The sequence below is a fragment of the Syngnathus scovelli genome, chromosome 9 (genome assembly GCF_024217435.2).
Source record: "Syngnathus scovelli strain Florida chromosome 9, RoL_Ssco_1.2, whole genome shotgun sequence".
NCBI classification, from domain to species: Eukaryota; Metazoa; Chordata; class Actinopteri; order Syngnathiformes; family Syngnathidae; genus Syngnathus; species Syngnathus scovelli.
In genome coordinates this window covers 7,640,665-7,658,140 of record NC_090855.1, presented here as the reverse complement: position 1 = coordinate 7,658,140, position 17,476 = coordinate 7,640,665, and the positions used below count along the sequence as shown (strand labels likewise).

The 17,476-nt window shown below is 38.5% G+C and overlaps 4 protein-coding genes across 5 annotated transcripts; 2 read left to right on the top strand and 2 right to left on the bottom strand.

The window, feature by feature from the left end:
• Window positions 1–52: 52 nt before the first annotated feature.
• Window positions 53–2,036, bottom strand: mc2r (melanocortin 2 receptor). The gene is made up of 2 exons (XM_049730634.2): window positions 1,474–2,036; window positions 53–914 (listed from the first exon to the last, which is right to left on the bottom strand). Exons 1-2 carry the CDS (start codon window positions 1,821–1,823, stop codon window positions 377–379), a joined length of 888 nt encoding a protein of 295 aa, XP_049586591.1. The 5' UTR covers window positions 1,824–2,036; the 3' UTR covers window positions 53–376.
• Window positions 2,037–3,534: 1,498 nt separating this feature from the next.
• On the top strand, window positions 3,535–13,422 carry zdhhc3a (zinc finger DHHC-type palmitoyltransferase 3a). 2 transcript variants are annotated; one of them, XM_049729600.1, is made up of 7 exons: window positions 3,535–3,720; window positions 4,293–4,702; window positions 4,867–4,991; window positions 5,119–5,215; window positions 5,375–5,456; window positions 5,893–6,023; window positions 8,467–10,683. In XM_049729600.1, the coding sequence occupies exons 2-7, from the start codon at window positions 4,367–4,369 to the stop codon at window positions 8,623–8,625; spliced, it is 930 nt and encodes a 309-aa protein (XP_049585557.1). In that variant the 5' UTR covers window positions 3,535–3,720; window positions 4,293–4,366; the 3' UTR covers window positions 8,626–10,683. The 2 variants fall into 2 exon arrangements, with proteins under 2 accessions (XP_049585557.1, XP_049585556.1); XM_049729599.1 differs by lacking the exon at window positions 8,467–10,683 and adding an exon at window positions 11,757–13,422 and having other exon boundaries at window positions 3,536–3,720.
• Window positions 13,423–13,479: 57 nt separating this feature from the next.
• LOC125974792 (transmembrane protein 42) lies at window positions 13,480–15,064 on the bottom strand. The gene is made up of 3 exons (XM_049729603.1): window positions 14,612–15,064; window positions 14,275–14,421; window positions 13,480–14,192 (listed from the first exon to the last, which is right to left on the bottom strand). The coding sequence occupies exons 1-3, from the start codon at window positions 14,762–14,764 to the stop codon at window positions 14,055–14,057; spliced, it is 438 nt and encodes a 145-aa protein (XP_049585560.1). The 5' UTR covers window positions 14,765–15,064; the 3' UTR covers window positions 13,480–14,054.
• Window positions 15,065–15,120: 56 nt separating this feature from the next.
• On the top strand, window positions 15,121–17,429 carry kiaa1143 (KIAA1143 ortholog). The gene is made up of 3 exons (XM_049729601.2): window positions 15,121–15,335; window positions 15,587–15,743; window positions 16,442–17,429. Exons 1-3 carry the CDS (start codon window positions 15,222–15,224, stop codon window positions 16,648–16,650), a joined length of 480 nt encoding a protein of 159 aa, XP_049585558.1. The 5' UTR covers window positions 15,121–15,221; the 3' UTR covers window positions 16,651–17,429.
• The last annotated feature ends 47 nt before the right edge of the window (window positions 17,430–17,476 follow it).

Genomic DNA, 17,476 nt, shown 5'->3' with positions numbered 1-17,476 from the left:
AAGTCTGGTGATCAAGTTTCTAATTAGGTTACGCATTGCTTTACTGAGCTAAAAACGGAACTTCAGATGATGCAGGCTTTAATCACAAGAGCAGTGGTTTAGCCTTGAGCAACTACCTCAATGTATCCTGATTTAATTACAACATAAAGTTGAATTTAAAGAAAGTGTGCACGTCAAAGAAAAGGGGAAGAGAAATTTCCTGGCAGATAATAGTGTAAATTGAAATAAAAGGTTAAAACTTTGAAACAGCACAAATCTAATCAAAGTGCAACTCGGCTCTAGCTGTGACCTCTCTCTTTGTCCTAATACATGATACATGTTTATCATCCATTGGTGAGCAAAATGACATTTTTCAAATTTGAAAAAACTGCGCCTCTTAGGAACAAAGAAGCATCTTCCGGAACGTATGCCTGAGCTCGGCGCTGCGGAAGGCATAGATAGCAGGGTCGATAAGGGCGTGGCTCGTTAGCAGCAATAAGTGGAGCTGGAAGAGTGATCTGTAACACTCACAATATGGGTCTGTCGGGCACACTGTCATGATGATGAGGTGAAGGAAAAAAGGTGCCCAACACACAACAAATGCCCCAAACAGGATGGTTAGTGTTAGGGCTCCTCTCATACTGCTTCCCCACCACCTTAAACGACATTTTTCACCACCACCCGAATTTACAGCAGCAATCTTCCTGGCATGGTTACGTGCCAGCATGAACATATAAATGTAGAGGAAGCAAATGACGGCAAAGGAGATCAAAAATAGACAAACAAAGCAGATCATGATGAACTTGACGTCGAAGAACCTCACCATGAATATGGCTGACACCCCACATGTTGTCCAGATGATGCCTAAACTGGTCCCTGTGAGTCGCATTGTCATGATGTTGTGGTATCTAAGTGCATGGAATATAGAGATGTATCTGCAATGACAAGTATTAATGATTAGTATTCTTCTAAAACTGCAATACTCCTGTTACTTATATACTACTGCTTACTACGTTTCTGAATTAATAGCTGATCAAGCTTGAATTCTGATCGGATTGAAAATGTAGTGTTTGAATGTCCTTGAAGTTCATAGTGAGCCAATATATACAGAATTCCTTAAATAATTAGCTAGATTACTGTTTTGTAAACTAAAGTGCAATGGAACATCCACATGCCCTAGCCCGAGGTCATACCATTTGGAATTCAACCAATTTTATGGAATTCAAATCGACAAGTCATCATTATGCAAGCGCAATGGCATAATTAACAGAATGCGCTTCCAAAACATTTTTATTTATATGATTGATAAGTAAACTCTATAGTCCACTATTTTTAGCAGTGTGGATATTAGCATTCACAGTTTTGATTTGACATACAGATACAAAGAAGAAACAGCTTTGCCATTATTGTCCTGTGGTTGGCCCAAACTGTCGAGTTGAAATACAAAATGTAATCATTGTGACTGTGTGACTATCCCAAGATTTGTAAACATACCGGTCCACAGCAATGGCCAGGAAGCTGAGAATTGAACCCACAAAAGACATACAGATCAGTGAGTCAATCACGTCATCAATCTTAGTCTCAGAGGAACCTTGCTTCTCTAGTTGACCCACATGTGCAAACACAAGCAGGACGTTCTCACAGGTTTTAGTGAGACTGGCGATGGTATTGAAGCCCGCCAAGCTGCACATGAAGCAGTACATGGGCGAGTGCAGGTTTCGGTTGTATACGACGGCCACCACAACCAAGAGATTCTCCATCAGACTGAATACTCCCATAGTGAAGAAGATGGGGAGAGGAACACTCAACTCTGGGCAGTCTGACTTATTCATTGAGGTGTTCATGGTCAGACAAGACAGGCGCTTTTTTAAAAATGCTAAAAGGCGCTTCTGTGGCGTTATAATGATGATGGCAAAAAGGAAATGATAGGTTTTTGTCTTTCGGCCCTGCCGCCTACTAACGTATGTTCGTACAAAAACAGATGGTTTCCTCCTTGTAAATCTTTCGATCTGATGGTGGATGTTTTAAAGAGTGCCCTCTTCTATCACCTGCAGAAAGACAGGCAAGTGGAGACAAGACAAGCAAGTTAGAACGAATCGCTTTTGAGGTTTAGTCTAAATGTTGACTCTGTTAGTCCATACTGGAAAAAAAAAAAGGTCACACACTAGTTTGAGAATTGCAGTTTGTTATTTACTGTGACTTTCTTTGTGAATTGGCTCTCAAAAAATGCTGCTGCTATGAAAAAGTAACATTAAAACTACAAAAGACTAACATGAAATGAAGCATTTTTGAACAAGTACATACAAATAAATAAATACATACATAAACTGTTCCAGGACCTAAATAAAGTACATATTATTTTTTAACTCAAAACAAAAACTAAGAGCAGACGAGGGACTGTAATAGGACTTTAAAAGGTTTTCTGTTTTGTTCCTATTTTTTTTGTTACTAGCTGACCTCTCTCAACACTAATGGCTGAATTAGACATCATGATGAGAGTGCTCTTCCATTACTTTTTCATGAAACTATCAAATCCACTGGAGACAACACGCGCCCCATCCTTCAGTCCAAATGCTTTCATTTAATAAATTTCCCATGTGCTTTTAATGAGTGAGGCTAGCTATTTGTAATCACTATATTGTCGTAATTAATTACCTTTTGTCCCACTTTGCTGTAAAAATGGCTCTCACCTGTAGCAGCACTTCTCCAAACTATATTAATTGGCTCACACATCCCGAAGTTATACATAGCTATTTATAGTTTGGCTTGCTAAGATAACAGAAACGAATAAACTCAATCAAAACATCATCAAAATATTAATCATTCACTATAATTATATCATATCGCAATTGCAAGATTCAAATGTGTTTTTGTAACACTCCCAATTTACTGTTGAAGTCAGAAACTCGATTACAATTTGTGTAAAATTGCCTTAACCATGTGAATAGTGTTGTAAACCTACCTTGAGTCACAACAGTCTTCTTTAGAGGCCCTATGGGAAATGACTAGTCACATATCCGAGCATTTGAGCCGAGGTTGACCAGTGTTTTGAGAGGGAGAGGGTTATACACAACTCTTGTTGTTGTTGTAGCCTTGGAACCCTGCCTCACCAAGGCTGCAACACTCCATTGTGTTTACATAAAATCATTACTCAGTAAAAAGCATTAAAAAAAGAACCTCTTGACTATATGAGGCAGATGTTTTTTCTTCTCAAATTCTCTATCCTGCCTAGGAGATTTCCATCACTAAAAAAATCTTAAGATTCCCCATCTTGAGTAGAATACACAGGATTCACAAAATGGGTATATGACTGATGATCGTGATAGTAACTGGCTGTTGAATAATTATAATGATTCATGACATCGGTAGAGGAGATATGTGTTTAACTATTGTAGATATTCTACAGAAGAATTAGGGAAATGTGCTACATATTACTTCAACCAAAAAGAATAGACTTTATTTATTTATTTATTTATTTATTTATTTATTTATTTATTTATTTATTTATTTATTTATTTATTTATTTATTTAGTCTTTCCAGACCGCTAGGGGCAGTGATGACACCACGGAAGACGAAGAAGCAGAAGAAGAAAAAGAAAGAATCAAAATTAGCCTTAGCAGCAAGCTAGATGGGGGAAAAAGTGAAATGAAATTAGCCAATGTAAAATGAGCGGAAGCGGATATTTCCAGGCGTTTGTCATTTGAAGCCAGCACAACTGTCATAAAATTACAACCCATAATGTAAGTACTATCGCTAGTTAGCGTTAGCAGCTAAGTTAAAACGTCAACCCATAGGTGACGTTGGATTTAGGTTTTATGTTGCTGTACTGGTAGAAGGTGTTATTTTACTTGAACTCTGAAGGCGACTAGATATCACACAGCTATAAATCACCAGAAATATATTCTTTTAATATTGTGTATATTTTAACAGTTGAACTTGACAGCAAATGTGGTATCGGTATCTTGCTAGGCGTTGCAGGATAATTCAAATTTAACACATCGATTGAGAGTTAGGCTTCACCTTTTCATGATCTCATACAGTTGCAGGTGTCGAAGGCCAAGATGTGCCTGTGTTGACATTGTAAAGTCACTATAGTATGCTGTCACTCAAAGAAATTAATGAACTAAGTTCAAGTATTTCATTAGCATTAGCATTTTGGACTTTCACAAAAGTGTAGACCTGTGTTTAAAATGTCAGACAAAGAGCTCACACACTCTCAAAATGTTGTCCTGCATTTATTTTGGACAACGAACAAAAAAAAAAAACTCCTAAAACAGATGAGTGAAGCTGTGGCCCTCTTGCTCCTCTCCAGCATGTGGTGACCTATCCTGAAACCAAAAGGTGCATCAGGACCAGCCAGAAGGAGTTTTCTAGCATAGATGAAGCATGAAGAGCCCAGTGCACCGATGCAGGGACGTGGAGCACAACCGTGGGCAAGCGTGGGCAGGAACCACTTTCTTACAGGCCGAGCAACGCATCCCCATCTCCAAGGACGTCATCACCTCCTCGTCTGCTTCCGCCATGTGGTTCATTAAGGACGCCTGTGGCATCATTTGCGCTCTCATCACGTGGCTGCTAGTTTTGTATGCAGAGTTTGTAGTACTGTTTGTAATGCTGCTGCCCTCCAAGAATCTGACATACAGCATTGTCAACGGGTCTTTGTTCAACGCTCTGGCCTTTCTTGCCCTCGCCTCACACGTCAGAGCCATGTGCACTGATCCTGTAAGTGACTTATTGAGATGCTTGATTTGTATTGTGTCTAAATGAACATGTTACATAACACAATAATATTGATTTTGCATTTCTTAACACCCTCAGAATCAGCCACCCACTTTGGGGTAGTGGCCCTCCTCCCTTAAGATCTAAAAGTATGACCTTTCTTATAGGGGGCAGTGCCCAAAGGCAATGCAACCAAGGAATACATAGAAAGCCTTCAGCTGAAACCGGGACAGGTGGTCTACAAATGTCCCAAGTGCTGTAGCATCAAGCCTGACCGAGCACATCACTGCAGGTAAAGGACTTAGAAGGCATACCTAAGGTGGTCTGGCTTATGAAAAACCTGGCATTGTTTCTAAGTGTTAATTGAGCACTCCTAAGGCACTAATTCTCACACACACACCTTTGATGAACTCTCTTAGTGTTTGCAAACGCTGCATACGGAAGATGGACCACCATTGCCCCTGGGTCAACAACTGTGTTGGGGAGAACAATCAAAAGTACTTTGTGCTATTTACTGTAAGTTGGTTACGATGACATGTCACATTCATGTTGTGTTGTAGTTTAACATCAATGCTCCTTTCCCTCTGCAACAATGTTCTACTGTATACGTTTAAGACACATTTTATTATTTTAGATTCAATTTAGTTCCTTAAATCTCCTTTTCTGTTTCTTCAGATGTACATTGCACTTGTCTCCCTCCATGCTTTATTCATGGTGGTTTTCCACTTTCTCTACTGCTTTGAAGAAGATTGGACAAGTAAGTATATTTTGTGTCAGGTGTATATTCACAGTAACAGTGTTTTGGTACCCCCCCCCCCCCCATATTTAAATGTTTTTTTAAACCGAGTGCTTTAATATACAGTCAGTCAAAGGTGCTGCAACAGGGTGTGCATATTTATGCAACCAAGTTATTGTACGATTTGTTGTATTTATGTTTTTTCATATCAAAGATAAGTTTGTTTTCCAATTGATTTGTGCGGGGTGTGTAGGCCACACTAAAGGTGGGCCAAGTTTTGAATTGATTTGGCTTGCTGTATCGCCCCCACCCCCCCCTCACATCCCTTATTCAGGAGTTACAGCTGGTTGTGGAAGAAGAGTGTTTGTAGAAAACTCCTTATGGTAGATTCTAGTAGAACCTCATGAGCCTCTTCTTGTCCCACGTGCTTTTCTTCCCTCACATGGTCATTTCCCAGAGTGCAGTTCCTTCTCTCCACCAGCAACAGTCATCCTCCTCATACTACTGTGCTTTGAGGGTCTCCTCTTCCTCATCTTCACCTCTGTGATGTTCGGTACCCAAGTCCACTCCATCTGTACTGATGAAACTGTAAGTAAACCCATTTAGTTGGAATAAGTAATCCTTTACCCTTCCTCCTCTGCATCACTCCTTGACTGGCAGCTCAATGTCATCTTTCCCCACTCCTTGAAATGTGACCAAGCAATCCTCAACCCTTTATCGAAACACTTAGGATATATTACGCCTGGGTATTGATATTTTATTTGAATGCAAATGTTGCCCATTTATCTGTAGTGCTTGATGTATGACACACCTGCTCAGAAATTTCTCAGAAAGGTGGCGGCGACCTGGATGGTGATGCATTACCCATGTAATAAAATTTAAATTAATAACATTACTAAACCTTCAATTATATAAGAAAATGTATATTGATGTGATACGTTTATGTTTGCAATTTATTTAAATTAATAGCGTGGTTTGGTCATGAAAAAATACTCGCCCATTCTGAAAGTTATTTTTGTAGGATAGCTTGCCCACTTGAATGTTTATAAATATAAAATAAACGTAAAAATTGGACAACAATCACATAAGGAAACATTTATTGCTGCTCTTAAATTGAGATCTGGTTTATTAAAAAAAAAGAATTGAAAGCGACCCTGTGTGAAAAAGTACTTGCCTCCTTGTTAAATCAGGAATTGAGTGTGCCGAAACAAACCATGAAATCTGCTCTTTACCATGAAATCCTCAGTGATCATGTTTGGCCATCATTTTAAGACGTCAAGCTAGAACGCAGTCTTAAAAAAACGTTTGATTATGTTGGTTGTTGAGTGCGGCCAAACCTTTTATTAAAATTAGGGGGCAAGCAGGGTAGCTTAGAATTTTTTTAAGCAAAATCATTGTTTACATTTTTTTTTTGGGTTACCTTTGTCTCAATGGGCAACCCCTCAGATGGATAGAAATGGATGGATGAATCTGGTCAGTTCTTGTTTCACAACAATCAAATATAAATCTGAAGACCAAGATTAGTGGTGGCACATACAACATAAATTTTGCAAAAAAAAAAGTTTTGTGTTTAGTTCCGCTGAGTTTTTAGGGCAAGTAAGGCTGTTCATAATGCCACAGTAATATTGACGCGACCACGTGGGGAAGCCCTACGGCCAGTATGAACTAATTGCTGGATATTTTTTGTTAAAATTTGGCAAACAAATGGAGAGTGGGTTGCCTCACTAGCAACTGAAACGAGAAATAATGAAGTCATACTGTTCAACACTTAATTTGAAGACTTTTTTTATTTTGCATGTTGTCTGTAAGCAATATCGCATCAGAAATGCTCTCCAAAAAGGCCACTCCCCTCTGACACAAAAACATTCATTTGTTCCTTTTTTTTTTTTTTTTTTAATCCTTGGTGCATTGTGCTGAGGTTTAAGTGGACATTTCAACGAGACTTAATTTTGAACTAGGAAGATTTGTTCAGCACAATACAGCAAGCTTTTACTGTCGCTCACTTTTAATTGTGGCTTTCGTGATCATGTTAGTCTGCAAATGCACTTTGCCTTTTCATTTTTGGACAATTTTTCTTCATGGCTTATTTTGGCATACTTAGCTCCATGTTTGGTGTCAAAATGCTAACGTGCTTTTTGACAGACACCGCCTCATAACACACACACATACATGTATTTCTCTTGAAGGCACAAATCTGCCTATTCCATGTTCACCTTTCCATCTTTCTTGAAACTACCATCCATCAACATCCGTGTTAATCTTCCTGGACATTCGAGGATGCTTGTATTTCTCAATTCTACTTCACATTGATGCGGATATGTGCACTCTAATCCATTTGCGGTATGCCGTCACTACGCGGGTGATAATCAACATGCAATGTTAGAAATGTAGTTTATGTTCAATGCATGCTTTACACTTTGAATCTATCGTGTCGATAATGCTGTACATCCTAATTGTGAAAGAGTCAAAGGTTTGAGGATGGTGCCCTGCACCCTGCTAAATGCAGTGTGAAAAGGGCTTTTGTCACCAATCATCACTTCCATGTTAGCAAGTAACCTACACTTTGAAAAGTATCATTATAACTGAGGGAGGATTATGACTAAGTTAACTTGAGAAACACTGAGAAGCCATACGAATTGCTAAGCTGTCGTGCTTTCAAGTCACAAAGCACTGAAATGAATAATTAGGTGATGCCATACACTTGTCACTTGTGTCTCCGTGGAACCACATAGTGCACATAGTTCACATAGTACGTTGAACTGCAGATCAATCAAGTAAATAATTGTCTGGAGAGACAATACTGTAATACTTACATATGTAGTTACATCGAACCGGAAATCAATCTGCATTTTAGTCACTGTCAGCTAAGAGGAGGGGCTTATAAAGTTCTAGGTTGTACTGCAGCAAATAACTTAGTCATTCTCTGCAATTGCAAAGAAAGCTATCACAATTACAGATGAATAACACTTTGTGATTGCTTGACTGGGTTTCAGAACACACCAACTGAAGTTTGGTTATCTTTTGTTTTTAGGGCATAGAGCAGTTGAAAAAGGAAGAGAGAAGATGGGCTAAAAAAACTAAGTGGATGAACTTGAGGGCGGTCTTTGGACACCCTTTCTCCTTACTGTGGTTTAGCCCATTCTCCACACCTGACCATGGCAAGGCTGAGACATACCAATATGTGGTGTGACAGGGAAGAATGCGTCCTCATCTGATTGGGCCGATTTGAGCCCCACTAAGTGGCTCCGACAGTCGCTAGTGACTGCGGACACTTTTGCATCTGGTCTGTGTGCTTACTTCATGCTTAATACTTGTTTACATTTTACCATTGAACGCTGTTCTTTCGTAAATCTTATTTACAAACACTGTGATGAGTCCGGTTATTTTCAATATATTTAAATCATGAATTGACACCCGCCCCACTCGTTACCTTGAAACCCGTATCTCAGGACCATCCTTAAACCAAGGACTGCTGTAAACTAGTCAACTTGTCAGCTAGTCACTATTTATTGCCATGCTTAAAGAGGGAGTCAACCCCAAAAGACCTGGCAACTGTGATATCATTTTGAGTCCACAGCAGGTGGCAAAATGGCCGACCTGAGATGGATAAAAACTGCTGAATTTTGCCTGCTTAATTCGTATTCCACTAATGAAACATTAATTAAATTACTATGTCTTGACTAGTTGGGTAGCACAGGACATATTGTCAAGAATATTTTGGATTGACTTCCCCTTTACATAAGAGGCACAGCTGTTTGCAGCAACAAGTGTGTGTTAAGCAAGTCAGTAACTTTAATTGATTTAATTTGTGTTCTATTTTTGAACATGCGGTCGGAACTAAATGAGTTGACAGTTGATGAACATTTAGGATTCGATTCAGTACGTCCATTTCCAATTATAAGTATAATGTGCGCAGTTGTGTGAGCGCAAAACATTCCGATTATTGTGTGACATTTGCTCAACAAAGTTGCCATTGGTGGGTTACAGAAGGGTTCTTTCTATTTATTAACTTTATTACAAGAACTGAATTTGCCAGTGTTTTACTGTGACCATTCAAAATTGCTCCGCTAGGCTCGGTGAGATTGCTTCCGCTGACAATATTTTGAAGATAAAAGCTTATCTCTAAAAGAATTCATGCATTTACGTCAGGGCAAACTTCTCATGTACTGTATGTTCGGGCTAATTTTTGAGACCCTTTTGTTTTCACAATTGCTTGTGTGACTTTTCGCTGCTGATTGTGCAGTGGAAGAATGTCAAGTGGGCTTTACTCTGTGCTTTTACTTACATTGCAATGCATTTAACATCTCAACCGTACGCCGTTATCACCCGTTATCAGGATTCACGCTTGTCGCTACTCTGGTCTGGATCAAAGCACTTTTTAATTCCACGTTTGGTCCATTTCTATCATATTTGTGCTTTTATCAGACTGAAGGCTGCCCAGTAAAAAGCGCATGTGTAAAGATTCAACCTTATTGGACAGCTGTTGATACAGAAGTCAGATTTGACTGAAGTGTCCTGTGTAACATTACAGTATTAATGCCAGCAGACATGTCAGGAAGGGCTTGAAAATGTTTATTGTGATGATTTTTTTACCTCCACAAGCAAAGGAGGTTATAGTTTTGCCTGTGTTTGTCTCTACTCAGTTTAACAAGTCATGGTGTAGTTAATTTAATGTGTCTTCAGAATGAGCATTTGAACGTAGGCTGATGGACCGCTTTTAATATTTTTTTCGAGGGGGGGTCTAAATAATCACAGCAAGACTTGAGTATAATGATTTGAACCCATCCTAATCCAAATTAGAATGCCTTGATTGTCCCGTCAAGGAAATTAACCTGGAATTGTTGTTAGTTACGCATGTTATGAATATGCAGAGAAACAAATGCAGGCAAAGTCATAACCTCCTTTGCTCAATTAATGCATGACGAGGGTAACACTCGGATACATTCCGTTTTTCTGTACTTCATGGGGGACCTGTTTTTTTTAATTCGGCGTAACAAACTCTGAAGTGCGCTTTATTTCTTATTTTCTGTCAACACTCAACAAACATGTATGTGATAGCGAGTGAAGGCATGGTATTGACGAAGGCTACAAATAGTATATAGATTGTGAAACACTGCTGGTATGATGTAAAATTATTGCTGAAAATGTTAGGTCTCAATATTTTGGGGGGGCCACTTCATTGTTGTAAACATTCTGAAGTCATTTCAGCACATATAGGGAATAAACTCTACTCAGTTGCAATGCAAAAGTTATTTCCAGACTCTTTTTCTAAGGGGGTAGGATACTTTTTTCAAATCAGAACGTGCCTGACATTCATTTTTGCTCCGACGTTTTTGACACTCCAAACAATGGTTCTTTCACTTGTCCGACACAGTTTATGAATCTGTCTGTCTTTCATTCTGTTCCCACCCTCTTCATGCATTTAATTTGATTGATAACTGATGTTCTCTGAAGCAGACATCTCTTTTTGGTGACAGAGGTAAGCTGTGACAAAGTGCACTGTTGCTGTCTCACCATGCGTGCAATACATCCTAAGCATGCAGGTTGTACTTAAAAAATGGAAAGACGTGTTCCTTGTGAAAGGAGAATGTACAGTCCGATACACTTGTCACAGATGAATTTGCTTCTGGCATTATTGTTTGTTTTTTTTCTTCTGATCTGCATGATAATTTCTGTAAATCTTGGGCATGTTTCCAAGAAAGTAAAGGCATATTTAGTCCATCCATCAATTCTCAGTACAATACTCGCCTGCCATATGTTAATGTAGTCCATATTTTGCACTCCGACGACCTCGTCATGTTCAAAGGGTGAGCCTTTCTCCTCTTCACATTTTTTCTTGAGCATCATCTGATGCTTGCAAATGCCTAACATCTCAACAGCCATCCATCCATTTTGAGTATCACTTGATTAAGATTGCAGAGCCTATCCCAGTTGACTTGGGAGCAGTGGGATATACCAACTAGTTGTCAGCCAATTGGAAGGCCACAAATAATTCACACTTACGTATGTTCTTACCTCTGAACAGAGTTTTCAATTAACCTAACATGCATGTGGAGAACAAAATCTAGGCTCAAGATAACCATTGCCGTGTTCCCAACCCCAAAATCATGAAATTGACTTCCAAAATGTGTTTGATGCATTAAATGGATGAATCCAAACAACCTGTAATGAGTATTGTGTTGAGAATTAATCTGCTATTTGTGTCCATAACCCCCACAGAGCAAATCACTGCCACACATTCAGTCCCATCGAAGAAGAATGATTGGAAACCAGCATGTAGATACCAAACCTTAGCTCAAGCCTTAACTCTGTCCTCTGTAGGGAATCGAACGCTTGAAGGGTGAAACGGGCAAGTGGGAGAAGACGCCGTGCTGGGAGGCCATGAAGATGGCTTTCGGGGGCCCCTTCTCCCTGACTTGGTGCAGTCCTTTCGCTGGGATGAGCTGCAAGAAGAACCCCGCAGAGCTTACCCCTCTTCCGCAGGGCGACATCATCGAGGAGGATGTCATTGAGATCCCATTCAACTAGGACTGCTTCCGCACAAGCCATGTGGTGGGCTACACTTTATTTCATACAATACTGAAACTCAAATGAAATATATTTTTATCTCTTCAATATCTACAGTCCTGTGGGGGAAAAAAATAACATACCATATACAAGAATATAGAATAGTCCCTTATCTGTGGCAGATTTTTTTTGTTCCTTCTCCCAAACATAAAACAACGATGAGGGACCACATTAATATGTCAAAATGGCAGCTTTAAAATCATTCCCAACATGCAATAATGAGAATGCAGTCATTGCTTAATCTATCTTGGATCAAATAATATGTCTGTGGTCGCCTCTGAAATCAGTGTTGGGTCAGCCAGCGCTTCATGTTTTGTTTGGTCCAGCCTTGATGCTAACATTTATGTTCAGTTTTCTTCAGTCTACATACATGTTCTGCAGTACTGTACTTGTGCAGCCGTGACCAAAGGTTTTGGCAATTCTTCAGGCGATAAGCTCCGACCCCTGATGAGAATAGTGAAAATCTGTATGTAATTGATGTCACAGTAAAAAGGTTTATAACTGTGGATGCCACAAGAGGGTGGCAAAGCACATTTTTTTACTAATTGGAACGCAACCCACTTCAATATGGCTGAGTGACACACACAGTAATACTTTTTTTTTGTGTGTGCAAATAACAGAGGGTAAGTTTCCCTAAAATGTGGGGATTAACTTTCAACTCAATGTTGTGTAATACTTTGTGCTGCTTCTGTTTTCATGTTTAATCACATTGATTCTCTATATGCATATATGGGCACATAGTTTTTGTTTTTTTGCATTTTTCCATAGCCAAAAATGCTATCAACATTATTCTTTCCACAAAGGTGAAAATTGCCAAAGATACTGCCATCAATGTGCACTCACTAGAAAATAATCAAGTTCATTGTCTTGAGTGGCGGACTTGTGTTGCTGCCTTTTATGAATGAATGGATCCTTCTAACTTTTCTATTTTAGACGTATTTTACAGGCATTGCCGGTTTTTAAAATTTTATTTTTTTTAAAAAAATGTGTCCAACAAGGGGGGAAAACTAAACGTTAAATGTATTACAGCAGCAACGTTAGTGTAATGCTAACTTTGAGTCACTGCAAACATGCAACAGTTTTGTCTGACTTTTAATGTAATATCCTTGCAAACACGAGAAACTCCTGTACTGCCTATTCCAAAGTAAATGTTATTTTAAGAATGTTGTGACAAGAACTATTGTGCTTTCTGTTCACTACTACCTGTTGGCTTTACCGAGGTAGCAGCTGAGTGACTAAATGAACACCAAACGTAGCACTAATACTCTAGAGCACATTGTATCCACTTTTGTCATTGCCACTGTGCCTTATCTTCCCTTACGTGTGTGAATTGAATTGTCTTGTTTAAATTATGTCGGATGTTGTTTATTTAGGTGGCAGTATGAGGGCTTTTAACTCATTAAATGGGTGCTAAAAATCAGTCTGAGACGATTATTTGTGCTTCATTCTCCTGTTGAAAAAATATTTGACTGTTAAATTAATTTGATATGTCTTTATTTCGAACATATTTAAAGCATAAAAGGAAGAAAAAATAAAATAAATAACACTTTAAAGTGCCATATTTAGGTCACAACAAACAATTTCAGACATTTAAGAACTAAATAAACTCAAAATTATAAACAATAGTGCTACACAATATATTTAGAAAAATAACAATATCACAATATTGGCTTATACAATAAGCAGATGACAAAGACGTAATAAAGTTCTTCATTTCCATACTTTTATCTGAATTTCATCTGTTAGATGCAAACTTGTAATTTAACATTATCTAGGGGAATTAAAAATATTTGCTTATTTTGCCACATTAAAAATTACATTTTTCATTGCATGTCCAAAATGTTTCTTTGAGTATGTTTTGTATTGGAGTAATATCAACATCGCTACCCATATTGTATATCACACGTTTGTCCAATATTGTTCAGCCTTAATAAACAATATATTGCATATGTAGACACTTATTACACTTTAATTGGCTTTTCAACAATCTTGAAATGGGTAGAAACACACACACGCACACACACATATGAAGATGTTTTTGTGTAAAAATAACTATTCCGTTTTGGCGTCCCGTGGTCGTGCTTGAGGCGTGGATCCATGAAGCATCAGCAGCCCACACAGCGTCAGAGAGATGCCTACCCACCACAGAACTGATTGACTCTCTCCAAAAATAAGCTTCCCCAGTATGGCCTAAGTGCACAAAAACGAGTTTAATGAGAATCTACTGACGTTCACTGACAATTGCACCCATTGAGAGTTTGGGATAACTTACCGAGGAAATAAAGTTGCCTGCAGTAGTGGTGGCAGTGGCCCTGGCAGAAGAAGGGCTGTAGCGAAGAGCTTTGGAGAAGAAGGTCCACATAACAGCATTGCAGAGGAACATCAGGACGACGCACAGCAGCCGCAGTGGGATGTGCAGCTGCACATAAGATGGGACGTTGCCATGGCGACAACAAAGTTCAAGTATGATGACATGACCTTTGACCAGGAGGTATGTATAAATATATTGTGCCCACTAGAATTTTGCTTCGATTGCTGTCTCGTCATTCTAGCAGTTGCAGTTTACCCAAAGAAGTTACAGCACAACACATATTCAAGACAAGTCTTACCCAGAGGCACATAGTTTCGTCGTGTTGCGCTCCAGACATGCTAACTTCACACATTTCCTTCAGGTAGTCTGCCCCAAGAGTTAGTTTAGCCGATAAGGAAGCGGCTGCAGCCAAACAACCCGCCAGTAAAGCATAAATAGAACCCGAAAACATCTCTAAAGCCGCTGGAGCGCTTTATTCGTTATTTTCATTTACGAGAACAGAGAATCTCTAAAGTTGAAACCAAATTTGTATAAACCGCTGGTTGCTCAGTTTCGAAGCAAAAGTGTATTATGAATCCATTTAGTACGGTTGATAGTAAAATATTTTATTTGGAATTAAAAAATAAATATTTTGAACAATTATAGGAAGCACTGTATTCCAAAACAAAAATTCTAATTATCTACAGCAAACAGAAAAATAGTTTGAAGGTAAAATGAAAACATCCGGGTATTGTCCTCGTGAACATTCGTAAAGACGTAATCTCATTGCAACCAATCGCAGTCGCTCCCAAGGATCATGTGACATACTGGGCGCATGTTAATGACGTAATGTTTTGCTCCCGTAGGTAGACCTCCATTGTAACGATCCAGCAGATTTTCTAGAGTGTATTGTAATTTATTGCACCGTGATGAATAAGAACAAAGGTAGTGGTGTGTCCTGGGTGAAACCAGCGGAACCTTCCTTTTTGAAGAAGTTTAAAAATGATGTTGGCTACAAAGAAGGCCCGACTGTTGACACGAAGGTATGTAGCATGCTGTTTGGCTAATCGGGAATTGTGACCCAAGGAACCCTTGTACGATTTGTTCATTTGAATTAAACTAATGACTCTGTATTTGTTATCTCATACTTATTAAATCTAAAATATAATTGATAAAAACCCCTTGCCCCACTTTTGGCAACCACGAGGCAATTGAACACATTTACAATTACTAGTCTTTCACATGCGTAAGCTTTCGCAAATGTTTACCCCCTGTTTTATGTCACCGTGTGCAGCGTCAGGAGATGCCCAAATTGGATGATGACAGTGGGAGTGATCGAGAAGATGAATTACCTCAAGTTGTTGTCCTTAAAGATGGAGACCTGAACTCCGACGAAGTTAAACATCTCAAGGAAAAGGAAGGAATAAAACCTAACGGAGATTCAGAGAAAAGTAAGGCTCTTTTTTAAGATTACAGTAACGTGGGCTGACTTCATTTTATTTGTTCATACATCTGATGCTCACTTGTCAAGTGATCAACAAGTAATAAATCAAAAAGCAGCCACTTGAATTGTTGATCACTTAAATAACATTTTTAATGGGTTAAACTCACCATTAGTAAAACCTGTACAGGCAATGTGAGTACCATTTTGACATTCTTGAATTTTACACAAGTAGAAAATTAATAACAGTATTGTAAAACAAAATAAATGGAGCGTAAAGCTAAGTTACTTGCCTTTTGATGGTACAAAACCATAAGGTAAGTTCTCTAAAGTTAGCTTGCTCATAACAGGGCTCAAGGGAATAGCGTTCACAGAAATTGGTTGGTGTGAAAATTTCTGCCTCAAAATAATTATTTATCATGTGTAAATATTGCAATGCCAGACCCTAGTTTATATGAAAAATAAATGACTGTGTCCCTGCATGCTGACCGTTTGACTTTTTGGTGCATTCTTGGAGGAACATTTTATTCAGAAGTGTTGAAAAAATGCTGAAGGAAATGGGATGTTTAATTCCAGAAAAAAAAATCATAATTTTAAGGTATTCATCTTTTCCACTATAAATCGCATTTGGTTTATTTTTTTCCATTTCACAATTGGTTCATTTTGAAAGCTCAGTTCTAATGAACCACACTTCCATATGGCTCATAGGTGACGAGCCTCGCTCAGATGGTAAAATCCTCTTCAAGAAACCAACTAAGCGCTCATCCTCTGACAAATTCCAAGGAATAACTGCCAGTTCCAGCAAAAAGAAGCGGGACGTTGTAGAGAAAGAAGAAAAGAAGGAAGTGAATTCTGTGAAAAAAGTGAAAAACAGCAGCCTTTTGTCCTTTGGTGGCGATGAGGAGGAAGAAGACTAGTACTGGACTCACTTTTGATTCTCATTTCATCAAACGTTACAAAATTAAAAATGAGTGTTTTCCATACCAGGTAGTGCATAAAAGGACTTTTATTTTTGAATTGATGTCGTGACAGTGCTTGTTTTGTGTTTAGCCCAACTGTAAATCGTCTAATCGTTTTCTTCCATTAAGTTTTAATTCCACTAAATTGGGAAAGCCGTTTCCTGCTCAAGTCTCAAGACAATGCTCTCGGGGACTTTTTAGTTCAACCTTTAAGACCAGTTTATACTGTGTACAGCTGGAATATTTCAATGTGTCGTAATTTTCAAATTTCAAACAAATATTTTAACGTGGTTATTTTAATTAGGTCACATCACAAGTGAATAAGACATGAAAAATTATCAGCAATATATGTACTGAATTCACAAGTTTGAATTTAGCGTTCAGCTTTTTACTCGTTTTGATGTAAGTCTTGCCAAGAAAAGAAATAATGCATCATTTGTGTTGATGTAACATGTACTGGATTTATATTATGTTCTTACTGTTAGTTCTGAACACATTTGAATATCACATAAAAATAAGCCCATTAGAATTGTTCAGTAACTCCAATTCTGCATGTAAGTCTGTGTTTGTTTTACATGGTAATCTTGCATGGTAGAATTTTAATACATTCAATTAAGCGTTGAGTGTATAAATATTTTCTAGCTTCAGAGGGGAGCTGTAAATCTATCATTGCATTAGTTTTAATGCATTTGTATATTTTTAAGTATCATCTAAGCATTAAATACTATTTCAATTGAGTTTGTGGGTGTTGTGTGTCTCTTCGGTTCACTGGCCAACATCATGT

Coding starts and splice junctions, on each gene's coding strand:
- LOC125974792 (XM_049729603.1), bottom strand. CDS start 14,764: ATGTTTTCGGGTTCTATTTATGCTTTACTGGCGGGTTGTTTGGCTGCA. Junction 14,422..14,611: donor ACGAAACTATGTGCCTCTGG/GTAAGACTTGTC, acceptor TCTTATGTGCAG/CTGCACATCCCACTGCGGCT. Junction 14,193..14,274: donor CAGGCAACTTTATTTCCTCG/GTAAGTTATCCC, acceptor TTGTGCACTTAG/GCCATACTGGGGAAGCTTAT.
- kiaa1143 (XM_049729601.2), top strand. CDS start 15,222: ATGAATAAGAACAAAGGTAGTGGTGTGTCCTGGGTGAAACCAGCGGAA. Junction 15,336..15,586: donor GCCCGACTGTTGACACGAAG/GTATGTAGCATG, acceptor CACCGTGTGCAG/CGTCAGGAGATGCCCAAATT. Junction 15,744..16,441: donor TAACGGAGATTCAGAGAAAA/GTAAGGCTCTTT, acceptor TATGGCTCATAG/GTGACGAGCCTCGCTCAGAT.
- zdhhc3a (XM_049729599.1), top strand. CDS start 4,367: ATGAAGAGCCCAGTGCACCGATGCAGGGACGTGGAGCACAACCGTGGG. Junction 4,703..4,866: donor GAGCCATGTGCACTGATCCT/GTAAGTGACTTA, acceptor CCTTTCTTATAG/GGGGCAGTGCCCAAAGGCAA. Junction 4,992..5,118: donor GACCGAGCACATCACTGCAG/GTAAAGGACTTA, acceptor GAACTCTCTTAG/TGTTTGCAAACGCTGCATAC.
- mc2r (XM_049730634.2), bottom strand. CDS start 1,823: ATGAACACCTCAATGAATAAGTCAGACTGCCCAGAGTTGAGTGTTCCT. Junction 915..1,473: donor CTGGCCATTGCTGTGGACCG/GTATGTTTACAA, acceptor TTGTCATTGCAG/ATACATCTCTATATTCCATG.